Here is a 14813-nt window from a genome sequence, read left to right on the forward strand (position 1 = left end):
TTATGATGGATTGCCCACAAGCCTTCTATGGTTTTAATGATAAGCATAAAATAAACTATTTCTAGAGTGTCAGTACAGTGATGTTAGGTCCATGTTAATTGCATCAAGTATTTCTTGGTGTTTAGAACTACAGTGCAGCTACTGCTTAGTGTAAGAGGAAATGTGATATGGTGATCCAGCTGTATGTGCCACAAACACTTTTTAGATAGCTGCCCTACTGTATAAGGGCTAACTGTGCCCTGCAGGCTTCCTGAAGTAGGTGGCTTAGTGGCGTACTCAAGTCTAATCCCAGAAAGCCTCTGAAGGCTTGAATCAAGCAGGTCAGAGGAGATGGCTGCAATCCTGACTCTGCTTTTGACAAATAAGAACAAGAAATGGGGGAGGCAGTGGTGGATGCTGTGGCTTTTTGCTCTTTGTAAACTTACCTACAAGTTACCAGCTGTAGGTCAAACTAGCATCTCTCTCTTGGATATGGAAGGAGAAACTTACAATGGAGAATCAGGAGTTGGAGGGCAGGGAGTTAGTTCTTGTTCCTGTTTTTCTCCACTGCGATCTTAGATGAAGCATCTCCATTTTTACAGGAAATCTCATCACTTACTGCCGATACTTCTGTCAGCATGTAATGAGAACATGGCACGCATTGCCCCCTGCAGAACACTTTGAAATCCTTTTGTGGAAGTTTTGTAATACAGTGTATTTTTGTTACTATATTGTGCATGCATGTATTAACAACTAGAAGAACAGATACCTAAAATCAAAGTTGAGAATGGTCTGCTAAGCCTATTAGGTGGTGGTCAGTATTAAACATTTAAGAACAGAGTATAAGAACAGGAAAAAAACCATACAGCAGTATTGCCAGCTTCAGGACTTTGCAACTGAGGAGGTTCATGAAGCAGAGGTATTATCCACATTTTTGTGTTTAATAGTCTTTGATTAGGGTTGGGTTTTTTTCCCCATGGATTTATGTGAAGGTTATCTTGAGTCGTTTTATATCTTCAGCCTTACTGTAGCAGTGGGTTCCATGGTTTAATCATGCAAAAGGAGAAAAAAATGCTTATCTTTGTTTGCAAACCCCTCCCTGATAATTTCACCTCGTGCCCTAGTTTTGTATGTCACGAAGAACAGTGAACAGTTGTTATCTTGTCACAGTCTCAATGCTGTTATGCTTTTACATGTTTCTGTTGTATCCCACTTCGATCACATCTCTTTGAAACTCAAGAATCCTAGACTTTCTGACCTCTCCTCTTACAGAAGGCGTTCCATACCTTTGTTACACTTATCACCCCCATCTTTATCTGTTATTTTATATTCTTTTGATGAGATCCAAGCAGTACTCAAGATCTGGATGCACTAAGGATAATCCAATGGCAGAATCATGTTTTCTGTTTTGCTCTTTGTTCCTTTCCTAATTGTTCCTGTGATTCTTTTGACTCCTGGTGAACTTTGAGTAGATGTGCAAAATGTAAGCTAATAGCCATCTGCAATGATTCCAAGATCTCTTTACTAAGGAATAACAGCTAATGGAAAGTCCTAATTTGGAGGTGACTGGAATGACTTAATGTTTATTGTCCTTGAATTCAGCTGCCCTTTTATCATGCAGATGCTAAAGTGTCCTGAAATCCTGCAGCTTTTCACAGACAATTTCATTTTTTGCTCTGTGGAATCATTTTACAAACTTTGTTGTCTCCTCACTCACCTCCTTTTCCAGATAATTTCTGAATGTTTAAAAAAACAACCTCAGCGCAGATCCCTGTGAGACTCCAATAGGAACCCCACCCCATTATGAAAGTTATTTATTTCTCTATGTTTGATTTTCTACCTTCTAATTAGTTCATAGGGGGACCTTCCCTCTCATCCTCTGATAAATTAATTTCCTTAAGAAACTTTGAAAGTTTGAACATTGAAAAAAACTTAATCAAATGAAATAAACAAATCCAAACACATCTGCAAAATATTCTCCTCACTTTTCAGCATTTTTTCTAAGCTTTTGGATATTTCTTCTAAGCTATTTTTTCTAAGCTATTTGAGCTATAACTGTTTATGACCTGCAGAACACCGTGTAATTGATCGATGCTTTCATTAATATGAAATTTTATTTACTTTCTATCAGAGTAGTTTTACAATCTTTTGTAAATGTATATTTTCCATGTGTGTTATCAATACTAGGTGTCTAGTATCTAGTGCCAGTCCTCACTGAGTCAAGTCATCGACTCAGCTGAGTATTATTATACATCGTTTTTCTATAAACAGGACTCTGCTTTTGAGCACGCTCTGAATACAGTGTTTTCCCTGCTGCTAGCGATGGAAGAATTCCTCCAAAGTATGAACTGAAAATATAAACTTTTGTTTTAAGTTGTTAATGCGTGTGTCAGTTTATACCTCCTTGAGTTAACCGAGAGATAATTTATTGCCCTTTCAGTTTAGATGATGCTTTGCTTTGCAAGTGTAGTTACGTGCAGACTTCTCAGTGCTCTAATAATGCAAACATCTTAATCAGAGCATGAAAACCCAGAACTAAATCCTTTTAAGTGCACAATACATGCGTTTGTGAAGAGTTATAATGCACAGACATAAAATGACCTGTTCTAGGAGGCACTAGAGTCTCTTTGTACTAGGCGCAGGCTGAGGCTTAGGCACACTCCTTCCCAGCACAAAGACAAGGTCTGCTTTGTGTTTTATTCAGTCCCTGGCTCAACTCTTCCCCTTTGTTCTACCATACAGCAGGATATATTTGGCCCATAATGAAACAAGATATTTGGTCAAGAATTAGGTGAGTCCAAAATTGTTTATTTGGGACTTGGTCAGTATGTATCTATGTTTTTATCTTTAAACGAAACATGAAAACAGGAGAGTTCCTTTTGATTGTTGACTCTCATTCTGCCTCTATCTGCTTTCTGTTTCAACTTTATGAAAAATGTTCTGAATTATTTTCCTATTTACTTTTAAACTACGCTTTCTTTTAAAGGAAAGAATACCCCAAAGCACTTTATAACAGTGGAACAGAGTTACACTGAGCCTGAAGGCATTCAGATGACACGGTGATTAGTGTGGTATTCACATTTAGACAAAAGTGTAATGAATATTAATCTAAAAACTCTCTCTTCTCTCTTGCACATAAATGCTTGCATAATAAGACCACAGTTTTCTAATCTTTGTAATGGGCATGCTAATCAGTGTAACACATTGGCTCAATTTTTCTGAATATCCTAAAACCTGCATTTGAATGGTTTAGTCAGCCGAGAGGGTCATCAAACTATTCCCTGTGTAGTTACCGATTGTTTGCACATAACATGGAGAAGTGTTCTAGTTACATACATAAGGCTTCTAATTAAATTTAAAAAAGCTAATACTTGAAGAGTTCTAATATGCATAATTTATTATTTCAAGGCATTACCTGGTATAAAACTAAGGAAGGGACAGGACTGAAAGTCTGAAAGCTTTCACCTTCATTGTTTAGATATTAGAGCATCTTTCTTGTCTTAGATTTCCATTTCTGGAAATCTGTGGCACTCTATCTTTTTGACATTTCCCACTGAGATCATAGTTTTAAGACCTGTTTTTCTGCTTCTCAGTGGCACTTTGACATAAAATTTGCTGGTATAGGCAATCAGGTAAGTCTGACACAATATACACAATTTATTATATACACAATATAATTTAGCAATTTCTTTAATACAAAGTCATATTCTTAAAGATATAGTTAGGTTATTTAGTGGTGTTCTGTAGAAATCTACATGTGATCCTACACAGATCTGAAAATTTTCTTCTACCAGAGCTTTTAATTGAATTGTTTGTCACAAGGATGTGACTTCTAGTGTCTTCTAAACATCAGTCTCATTACTGACAAATGTATCCTCTTCTATCCATTGTCACTGGCAAGGTGCCCGTCCAGTTCTCCATCTTTCTATAATGTGTACTGTAGGGATGACATAAGATATTATTTTTATTAGGTGGAGTTGGTGGAAGAAACTCGACAGCTGGACTCCGTGTACTTTAGAAAGCTCCAGGCTTTGCATCAAGAGAGTGGTTCCAAGCAGGATGAGGTAAGACAAGTACCTACTAACAAAAACAAACTCTTTTTCTATCAGAGAGGGTTAACACTTTGAGTATCAGCAATGAAAGACTAACAACATGCCAGTTTGGAGAAGCAAGTAGTCCGATTTCTACCATTCATTTTGGGAAATGAGTGATTACGAATACAGGTCTTCTGTCAGTCACATCAACATCAGACCACAGTACGATTGGAGTCAATGAGATAGTTTCCACTAACGTCTGTAGAATGTATTTTGGGCCCTTAATCTTGAGTAAATACCTCAATTTCAAGTAAATTACAGGTACATATTGGTCTGTTTGATTATGGAACCTGCACACACTGGTATGTTTAAAGCAAACATAAACCAAAAGCTGATTAAGAGCTGGAGTCTTAATTTATTTTCTCAGCAATCAAAAAGCTGTTCTACAGAGACAGAAGTTATCTAATGCAAGGATTATTAGACTGAGCACAACATAAGAGATTAAAAAAGCAGTTATGCAAGTGAAATAAATTCTTCCCTCAGAGTACTGTTGCTGACACTGGTCTGCCATCCTGCCCTGATGCTCTCAAAGAAGATCAGCACTTGCACCAAGTTCCCAAAGAATTGGCAGGTCCTAATCTATCTGACCTGATCCACGACAAAGAGAAGTTAGAACAGTTCTGGGCTTTTCTTAATGAGCATTCTGCTGGGTAGGTTTCTTCCTTATTATTATTTTACCCATTTCTAAGTTCAGAAGAAATCTTTGCTGGGGATCTTGGCTATCTAAATGTTCACAGATTTTAGTCTTTTTAAAAAATTTGTTTGTATATTTATGAAATACACATGCACATTGTTCAGACAACTGAATTGTCTTAACATTATTGGGGTAAAAATTCTCCTGTCATAACATGTTTGTATTACAGTTCTGCTTTCAGTTTCTGCTTTGATTAGTGAAAAACCCCTGAGTAGAATAATTAGCCTATAATGAGTAAAATTTCTCTTTTTTAGTACAGATTCAATTTAGTACATTTTAAAAATTAAAGCTGGATGTTATAAAAATGTACAAATAGAAGACAGCCACATTATTCTCACAGTGTGAGAGCAACCGCAGTTTTGTGTTTGCACTGATCTGAACAGAATTAAGTACCAGCTTGTAGCAGATACAGTTTATGCAGGGTTTTTGAAAAAGTGAGTCCATTTGTTTAAAAATGAAGATCTAAGCAGAAGTTTTAGAAGAAGTAAATGTGAGTTTGCCACCTTTATTTTTTTCACAAGCTCCACACTAATTTCTATCCTGTTTTAGCAAAAGGCAAATATACCTTTTAAGTAACTGCTAGCAAGTCTTTAAATTGTCACTTTCTTCCTTTAACCTGGGTTTCCAGGAGCTGAAGCTTCGCATGTCGCCTATTGCTTCTAGTCAAGCACTGCTATTGTTTTAGCTGGTCAGTTTTTTCAAAAGTATCCAGAGATGGACATCTAGCACAGGATTCCTCTGGCCAAGACTCAATGTCATCACTTCTGCTTATCATCATAGGTTCCCTTTGTAGTCAGAGAGAGAAATACACACTCCTGGACACAATTCTTCTAATTCTGAAGGTAACATCTAAAACCAGTTTGGATGGATCATTCCTAAAGATGGCTATTTCTGCTCACTGACTACAAAAAGACTGTAGGTAATGAGTTCAGATGGAGATTCTTATCATGTGGATGCCTATGGTCAAGTGACTTCTGAGTTAGTTGTTTAGACCAGTGGTCTCCAAACTTTTTTGATTGTGCACCTCATCAGTAAAAAATTTTTGAGCATGCACCCTCAATATGTGTATATTTATTTTTTAATAAATTATATACATGTGCTATTGAAGTTCTAATATTTTCTCCCTGCCCCCCAGTGAATCGTCTCACACACCCCCTGGGGTGTGCACACCCCACTTTGGAGATCACTGGTCTGGAGTTCCTCTCTAACTGGGGAAATGGTAGGAATCACCAGACAACAGGTCACTGGCTAGGATGAGGTCCTGGCTGAATCACCTCTGGGACTTCCTGCCTCTCTGTTAATCACAGACAAGTCCCATCTTAAGTGATACAGCCAGACAGAGAAATGTTTAATTTATGGAGAAATTTTCTTTTGTAAAAATTCATAATGAAGAAAAACATTTGAAAAAGTCTCACAAAACAGTGTTTTAGAGCTGGATCCAGACGTAATAACTCTGAAGTCCAGCTGGCATGCTACAGTAAAGATGCTTAATGGTACTATAAGCTAAAGGGATCCTAAAACTAATGCAGTCTGGAAATTTTCAGCAAAAAAACCCAACAAATGTGTAATTTGCCTCTTCATCAAAATGTATGGTTCTGTTATTGCCCAATTGTAAGTGATCCAAGTTTCAGGAAGGACAGGCTGCTGAATACCTGGGTACAAATTCTGGTAAGAAACTAAACAAAGTTCCATTAATTAATATTTTGTTAAATATATAGGATATAGTCACACAATTGCAGGACAATTTGTGTTACTTTGGGTTAGTGGGTTACCACTTGTTAGTCTTGCCAGACTAACTGACTACACACATGCTCCTGATCCATTGAAAGGAAAAAATAGAGTACGCTAGGATAAGCCACCACTGTAAATGGTTTAACCTAACACACTCTAAGATTATATATTTTGCTTTTTAAATAAGATAGACATATTTGATTGGTTGTCATGGGTAGATGCCAAGGAGTAACTCCATAAACCACAGTAACTTGGATCGCTTGCATTTGGGTGAACTTATTCACATTGTGATGAACTAGCAAATGAAAGAATTTCAGTCTCAATAGAACTTAGGTCTGTAAGAGTCTCAAAAGACTTTTGAATGGGGGACATCTGTTCTTAAATCAGTCAGATGCTTTTGAAAGTTTTAGCCATAGATTAATGCTTTGAAAAAGCCAGTTATTAACCGAATGCAAAAGTGAAACAGATTTGTCTGAATTTAATGTTTCATGTTTCCTGCTGCAAATACAGTGAACGTCCTCATTAAAACGCTCACAAAACTTCAGCTAATAAGATACCATCAGAAAACAGTCCTATAAATTAAACTGAAATTGTAGGTATGTCACTTATTCTGTCTTCTGGTCTAAAGCACAAACCCAATATATTTCATTAAAACAAACTTAAATTGATAGTATATACTCAAATGATTATGAACAATATATAGATCAAGAATTGCACATGAAGGCTATTTGTCACTTACTATGAATAACAAAGTAAGTAGTAGAATCAGTAATTTATGACAAGGCGGCCTACAAAAAGCCCTAGAAATAAAATTTACCGTAATTTTTTTTGTCTGCTTGACTGCTGACTGACTCAAGCTCTAGCACTTCACACGGGGTAGGAAGGGGGTGATTCTGGGGCTGATGTTCCCAGCTGCCACCCCTGCTCCTTTCTCAGGCGACACGACGAGGAGGCAGAAGAGGGGGTGTTGATTCATCTCTCGGTGGCTCACAGCCTGCAGTACTGCTTCAAATTCTCATCTGTTTCATTTTTCATTCTCTCTGTGAGCTCTGCACTATGGCTCTGGTTCACAGTCCCTGCTGGATTTAGCAGCGGCACATTGAGGAGGTTACTCCTTTCAGGGTACCCCAGAAGGGACCCTAAATGAGATCCCTAAGATGTGTTTGATCTGCCTGTTCAACAAGTGCCATGGTCTCACCAGATGGTGCTAGCAAAGAAAAAATTACATCAAATTTCAGTCCAATCTGACCTGGTATTTAGGACTCGAACACTTTGGTGGCTTGTGGTTAAACTAATAACTCCTTAGAACGTTGACGAAATTAACTCAATATTGAAATACATTCTGTTTAAATTTGTTTGTAGCATGGATCTCATGTGCTGGCTAGATATTGAACAGTTCAGAAAGATGCTCCACAAGGATAAAGAAAAAAGGGAGGAAAAGTCTAAGGACATTAAAAACAAGTACTTAAACAAAAAATACTTCTTTGGACCCAACAGCCCAGCTACCAGAGAACAACAAGAACAGGTACCAGTTACAAAACCATTCATAAAGAACAATCACACTGAATGTGACTGAGATAAAAGTTCATAAGCAGCTTTTCTCCAGCTTTCCCCCAAGCTATTTCCTCAAATCTTACTGATATTTTTGGCCAGAAATCTGGTTCTGTTCTGGTTGTGGGGGTCCACTCCTTCCTGTTCAGGCTCTTCCTCCCCCGTCATTCTAGAACATCTCTCTTAAACCCTGATCTGAGGCTGCAGCCAGAGCACACACAACACAGCTCAGAAAAAGTGTAAAAATGGCTTTCAGGCAGAGTGACTTGTTCCAGCTTTCTATTTTAGTATGTCAGTAAAGCCACAGAGTCTGAGCTGTGGTACTCCAATATATCTTGATACTTAGGAAATTTACTCGGTCAAGCTAGGGTATTATTTGCCGGAGTCTGTATTCTATTATAGGTAGGGACAAATGTAATCTGTTCCCTTTTATGAAAAGTACATGTGAGCCTTGGGTAAGCATGCATTAAATGCTTTGCTTACAGTTAAGCTCATGCTTTGCTAAATCAAGGATGTAGAGAGATAAAGGACTTTTGGTATACACAAAAGTTTATGTCATGTGTTATTGTATTTGGATTTGCTTAGCTAATGCATTCAGGTGGAGGATGGGGACAAATCCTACATGATCGACTTCCAGCAGCGGTTCTGCTAGAAATTCAGCAATGCATCCAGAAGAGATTAGAAAAACAATGGCTGCCATTGTTCCTGGCAGATGAGCACCATGGGGCAGAGGGACAAGCAAAGGTAATTTTTTAATAACAGCAACACATCCAGGCATTGTTTTTTATTTGGCTCATAATTTACCATTGGGATAAAATGGTTCAGAGGAAAAGCAGCCCACAACTCACATTCAATTTACATTGAAAGAGACACTCTAGCGTGTACAGGTTGAAGCATTTAGCTTGATAATTGTGAAGGCAGTTCCTCTGAAGGCTTAGTCCGGCTGACAGTAGTATTGTTAGATCCTAAATCTGAAGGAGCTGGTGTTAGCTCTGCTGCCAGCCAGGCTGCCAGGGGAGTAAAAGAATCTTTGCTGTAGTGCTGCTCTCCATATGCCATTCTGCCCTAGCCATACACTTGCACACAGAAGAAATGCTGCTTTGTGTAAAGGATTTGCCCAAGGGGACAAGAACACAAGAAAATGAGTGGGCTTCCTACGCTGTATTGTCTCTCTTACGCTGTCCATATTCTCCCATCTGGAGCTGCAGTGCCTGTAGAAATGACTCCGGGACTTGTGAAATTCTGCTGAGTGGGGAGGTTAACTGCTACAAGCCTTGTTTCCAATTGGTTACTTCAGAAAGTTGCCAGAAAACTGGGAATGAGAAACCTTTCACTCCTGCTGGCTCATTAGAAAGTCTGGGGAACGGGCAGAACTAACATCTGCCTTTTATGAGAGTGCCTCTGACTGCGATCTGTGTAGGGAGATCATCCTGCTGGTGACAGATGCAGGAAGACTTGTTTTTTTGCACTTCCACATAAGCTCTGACATATGACTGTCATAGCAGAAGGAAACTTGACAGTTCCACCAAGCAGACACATAGGCAGACTGCATTGAATCATAAAACTTGTTTTCAATGATCGTTTTAACATCAAGAAGGTAGTCAGAAGTGTTGTCAGAAATGCGTCTGAGCTGGATCCTTTTCATTGATTCAGAGCACTAAGCAATCGGAAAACCATAGGTTCTGATGAGGCAAATTGCAATTTTAATGATGATTACACTAAAGCAAAATTTCCTAATCCTCTGCCCCTTTTTTAGCTGAACTCTGCCTCCTTTACAAGCCGTGGCACAATACCATGCGATAAGGCTAAGCTGCTTCCAGATCTGGAAGCGAGCTTATGTCTCTTCTTGCACCTGCTGCACTGTGCTGGCAGGGAGAGTAGCCCATGCAGTTCGGAAAATGCTGTATTCAACCCTAATAAACAGTTTACAGGAAATACATACTTCTAATGAGCTTTTAGTCTTTTCCTAACTCCATTTATGTCTGACTGCTCTTTTCTCTTTCTTACTGCAAATTCAGAGGATGAAAAGGTCCTTTGAAGAATGTATTTTAGAAGAAATGAAACCAGATGACATTCTCCACTTGGCTTCATATTTCACAGTGACCAAACACTGTGGGCATGCTATGTAGTCCTTATTCAGAAAATCTGCCCTTGATTTGAGGTGTATTGTTGCTACAGAGAAGCTGCAGGATCAAGCCTGTATTTCTGATACAGCTGTCCAAAGGAACTAAAACCATTTCATACCAAAAAAAAAAAAAAAAAGTTATAGCCCAAAAATCTGTTCCCAACATAAGTGGTCACTCAGAACATTATGGGTAAGGTAAACCAGTGGAAGAGTGCAGTTTGACTGCCATTGCCTTGTCTTCTCTAACTCCCCAGTCTTAATGAGCACATGCTCATTTATAGCTGAACAAGGGACGGCGTTCAGTGTGGGTTCACAAGAAGTTTCAGATATAAAGATCCAAAGGAAGATATATCAGCTATTCTGCCACTGTGGTCTTAATCATTAGAGGGCTGAACATGAAACCAGAAGAGTTAAAAAATACAATGATGATCTTTTGTTCAACCGTAGATAAGGGACATAAATGAAGATCTTCCACGCCAAAAACAGGAGAAGACAACTAGGATGTGGAAGGCAAGTGAAGTTTACTGTGTCTCTTGTGTCTGCAGTTTCACTGTCTTTTCTGTTTGGACCTTGCACATCCTTCACAAGTTCCCTGCTGACAGTGTGAGGCCCAAATGTAACGCTGTCAAAAGCAGGCATGATTGTATTGGCTACGTGGACTGATTACTCACATTACTGATGCATTTAGCTCCCTGCTGGATGTTCACGGTAAATTTCTCTCCCTTCCTGGCTAGAGAGGTCATCCTTGAAAAAAAACATGTCTCTTGTCCTGGGCTTTGGAGCACTCTTAACCCTCCTTAAACTGGTATTGTACCTTTAATTCACATTTATCTGTATTTTGCATGCAGTGGACTTATTGGGACAAGCTGTTCATTCCAGCATCTGGTAGTTTATTTATTATTGCGAGTGGATTACGTGCAGACACAAAAGGGAATGTGAAGTATGCAGTGGAGTGGGCAGGTTTAATCGTATCTCACAGTATCTGTTTCATTTAGAATTGTATTTTAATCTTACAGCACTGAGATAATATCAATTTTAAACATCTTAAACCTTTGTAATAATACATTTCATCAGATGTTTGCCAGTTTTTTTCCTCTTGAAGAGCAGTGAACTCTTTGTGATTGCCAACATACAAGTTGTGTACATTTATTCAGTTGAACTTTTATTGTTTGTTGAAATCAAACTGGAGACCCAGTCACCAATTATCCTTGCAAACCATTAGCTCAAAAGGGATCCAAAGTGCATGTGGGTTCTGTTAACTGAGTTTTCCCTTTGTCTGTTTGTCAGGAAGATGGTTATTTTCCATGTTCTGCTTCAAGGTTGTTGACCCATAAAATAAGCAGTGTTCATATATTAGTATAGGGATGGGAGCAATATTTTGTTCTTCCCTTCATGGATATGTCCCAGAAATAATTTTTCCCCAAAGTTGCCTAAATCCTGGTCACAGGGGATAGAACACGTTTGGAGAATTGGAGGAGGGCTGAGAAGATGCCAACTTTCTAAGTTGAGCTGACTTTATTGTAACCAAAGGACCCTTTGGACAACCAGCACCCACCTTCTCGCAAGGGTAGGCTCTCATCCCTGGCAGGCTCTGCGGCAGGAAACTAAGCGTAACCCCTGTTTTTAAGAGAAAAGACTGTCAGTTTAGAATCAGGTTAGATTTCCAGGACTGCCTGCAGCAACTAAAATGTTTCTGTCCCATGCTCACCACTGAACAGCACTCCATCCCTCCAGGACTTCAAGAGCTTTATACCACTGTTAGCAGATAGTTTTCATTCATCCATCTGATAACAAAGGGGGGGTTGTTTGGCTTGCTCCTCAGTGACACCACAGGAACTGTTTGTTCAGGAAGGCAGGCCAGCCTGAACTTAATTTCAAACAAACTGTCCCTGCGTAAGCCATCTTTCTTTCTCCACCCTTTCCTGGCTGCCTACCGCTCTGTGCTTTGCAGCATGAGGATTTCCAAAATGTCTCGATGACTTTAAATTGTATTTTATGATTGGTAGCTTTATTCCACAGAGAGCAAACTCTCCAGCTTCTGTTGGTGATCATGGCAACACATTTCAAAGCTCATTTTGTTGGTGAGATCCCTGTCAAAAGAGTTTTACAACTTTAAGCTATGTGGTTTGTCTGTTCTTTTTTCTTTGTTGTTTGTTTGCACAAAACTCAAACTGTTCTCTAGAAAAGTAGCCTGTTGCCATAATCAATAACAATAGCTGTTTCCATACTTTATAGTATGTAGTCATATGGTCTAAATCATTGTCAGTCATTTCCTCTCCCATCACGTCTTCCAAAAAATGTTGCCCAAACCAAACTGGAAAAAAAAAAAAAGAAAAAGAAAAGAAAAAAGAAGGAAAGAAAGAAATGAAACCTTGCCACGTTCTATTGTATCCATGTCATAAACTCATAAACTACTGAAAGTAAGGGTCAGTGCAAAGATAAGAATCAGACAGTTTACGCTAACTAATGCCTTTATTATTGCTTTTTGAAACAAAGTTTATTTGGTGCATTTATTTCTTGTGACAGCATGTGGACAATAAGTGGGTTTCTTCATCTAGTGAAATAATTGCATTCCGCAAAGCGCTGTTGAATCCAGTGACAGCAAATCAGTTTCAACGCTTTGTGTCACTGAAAGGAGACCTACTGGAGAATGGAGTGCTCTTTTGGCAAGAGGTACAGAAGTATAAGGTACGGTGGTAAAATGGAGCAAGGGGAATATCATTCAGTTTGTAAGCAAATGCATCCATTACTGCATATTAGGAGAATTTTAACAAGAATATCTCTAGGCATTTTCTTGTTCATAGTAAAACCTCTTTCGCTGTTTAAACTGTTTTCTTCTTCACTGAAAATCCTCGCTTCTTAAGGGTAGCTATTTTTAATGATTTGAATGTGTTATCCCTGTATTTCTTTATGCTTCTTCAAACTGTAACATTCTTCTGAGTCTCTAAAGGGACACTACTAACTAGCTAATGCCCAGATTTTGGTACACATCTGTTGAGCCGTAGAAAATATGCAAGCATTAAAATATTCATTCTGTCTTTATAGTTACATACTGTTAAATAATGGGATTATTGCTGTATTTGGTAATCCCTCAAAAATCAGAGAAAACTTTTAAATTCAATCAAATGTACAGATGTAAAGATAGTATCTACCCAAAAAGCTTATATGTACAATGCAGCCCCCAGCTCCCTTGCACTCTGTACAGTCACATTTGACTGCAGCTGAGGATGTGGCCAAGGTGAAACGTGATGGGGAAGGTCAGCAGGGATTGCCTCTCTCCCAAATACATGCCCCTTTGTGAAATTGCTGCTGTGTGGGGTGAAACACAATGGGGAAACTCTGGAGCGAGTCTTTAAATCACACTGCACCCTCCTCGTAGCACCCTGGACTGAATGCAGGGGCACCACAGATCTTTCACTTGTTCCTCATTCCTTTCGCCTCTGGGATATTGCTGATGCAAAAGTGCTACCAAAGTGCAGAGCCTCTCCTGGGCTCCTAAGCATAGCCTGTGTGCACATGGCAGGGAGGGAGCATGAGGTTAGCTAATGTGCTCAGAAATTAGGAGGTAAACCCAGCTGATGCTGCCGTAGCACTTGGAGATCCTGCTGCAGTCTTCTCACTGTTTAATTTTACTCATTTGAATTTGGGGTCTGCTTCAGAAGCTGCAGCTCCTCTGTTTCCAAGGGGCAATCTCCCCTCCTCACAGAGGCTCTCATACCCAAGCGAGGCATCATCGGCTGAAACGCTCTCTGGGGGTGCTGCTGTCTCTCTCCTGGTTACAGAGTGACTAGCTTAGACTAGAAACTTGACATGAAGGCACCTGAAGTTCCATGACATAAGTCCTTCTCAAAATATTTGATGTTTTTTCAGATTTGTGACTCTTCATTGCTACATTGTTGAGGACATGGAAAGTTTCTGCAAATTAATGTGGAGTGTAGTTTAGACTGTTTTCTTTGTGGATTTGCTCTCTGAAGAAATCCTTCATTGTTTTATGTGTCGTGTTCCCCCCCCCCCATTTATGTTAATTTTATTTGTCTTCTTATCAAGAAAAAGTGCAATCTGACCATATTTCTACATGCATGCAATTTGTCATGGTTGGCAGTTGATGCTCTTTATAGAAGCAAAGGGCTGGAGTAGTAGGAGTGTTGTGGGTCAGGCTGAACTGGAGGAATATTGCCAAAGACGTGGGCAGCACTTTGCACAGTGTGTACTCGTATTGTCTAAGCCCTATCATGCCATCAGTTTAGACAGAACTCCCTTCAGGAGTCAATGACTACATTGCTCCTCGTAACCCATATGGCTGGCGGCACATCTTGGGACAATCAAAACCCAAAAATGTATTATTTTTTAAAAATATGAAGAAATATAACTCTGTGGATCATTTCCATCTTTTCCTCTATTGTCATGCCTCACCCCTCTTTGTATCATACGGCTCGTTTGTCTTGCCTCTTACTATAGCTCTCTGCCTTTTCTTCTATGCTAGATAAGCAAAGGAAGCCATAATATATTCTTAGGATATATTGAATATATTTTTGTATTGCCTTACTTTCTTCATTGTAGCTGTTATCATTCTTTTTTTCCTTCACAAAACTAAAAAGTATTCATAATAAAACAAGCCAGCTCTTCCACATACCACATT

At 39.1% G+C, this 14813-nt stretch overlaps 1 protein-coding gene across 7 annotated transcripts in view; it reads left to right on the plus strand.

Annotated features, from left to right (window-relative positions):
* RGS22 (regulator of G protein signaling 22) overlaps positions 1–14813 on the plus strand; it is a 67020-nt gene that overhangs the window by 38920 nt on the left and 13287 nt on the right. For 6 of the 7 annotated variants that reach the window (XR_008575825.1, XR_008575826.1, XM_054816234.1 and 3 more), the window contains 6 exons: positions 3951–4043; positions 4557–4723; positions 7861–8023; positions 8635–8793; positions 10622–10684; positions 12701–12862. Coding sequence is in view for 5 of the 7 variants with exons in the window: in XM_054816234.1 (XP_054672209.1) it covers positions 3951–4043; positions 4557–4723; positions 7861–8023; positions 8635–8793; positions 10622–10684; positions 12701–12862 (807 nt within the window). In the remaining 2 variants the exon portion in view is untranslated. The remainder of the gene's footprint in view (positions 1–3950; positions 4044–4556; positions 4724–7860; positions 8024–8634; positions 8794–10621; positions 10685–12700; positions 12863–14813) is intronic. The other variant, XM_054816235.1, reaches the window with a different exon arrangement.

Source organism: Grus americana, chromosome 2 (assembly GCF_028858705.1).
Source record: "Grus americana isolate bGruAme1 chromosome 2, bGruAme1.mat, whole genome shotgun sequence".
Lineage (NCBI taxonomy): Eukaryota > Metazoa > Chordata > Aves > Gruiformes > Gruidae > Grus > Grus americana.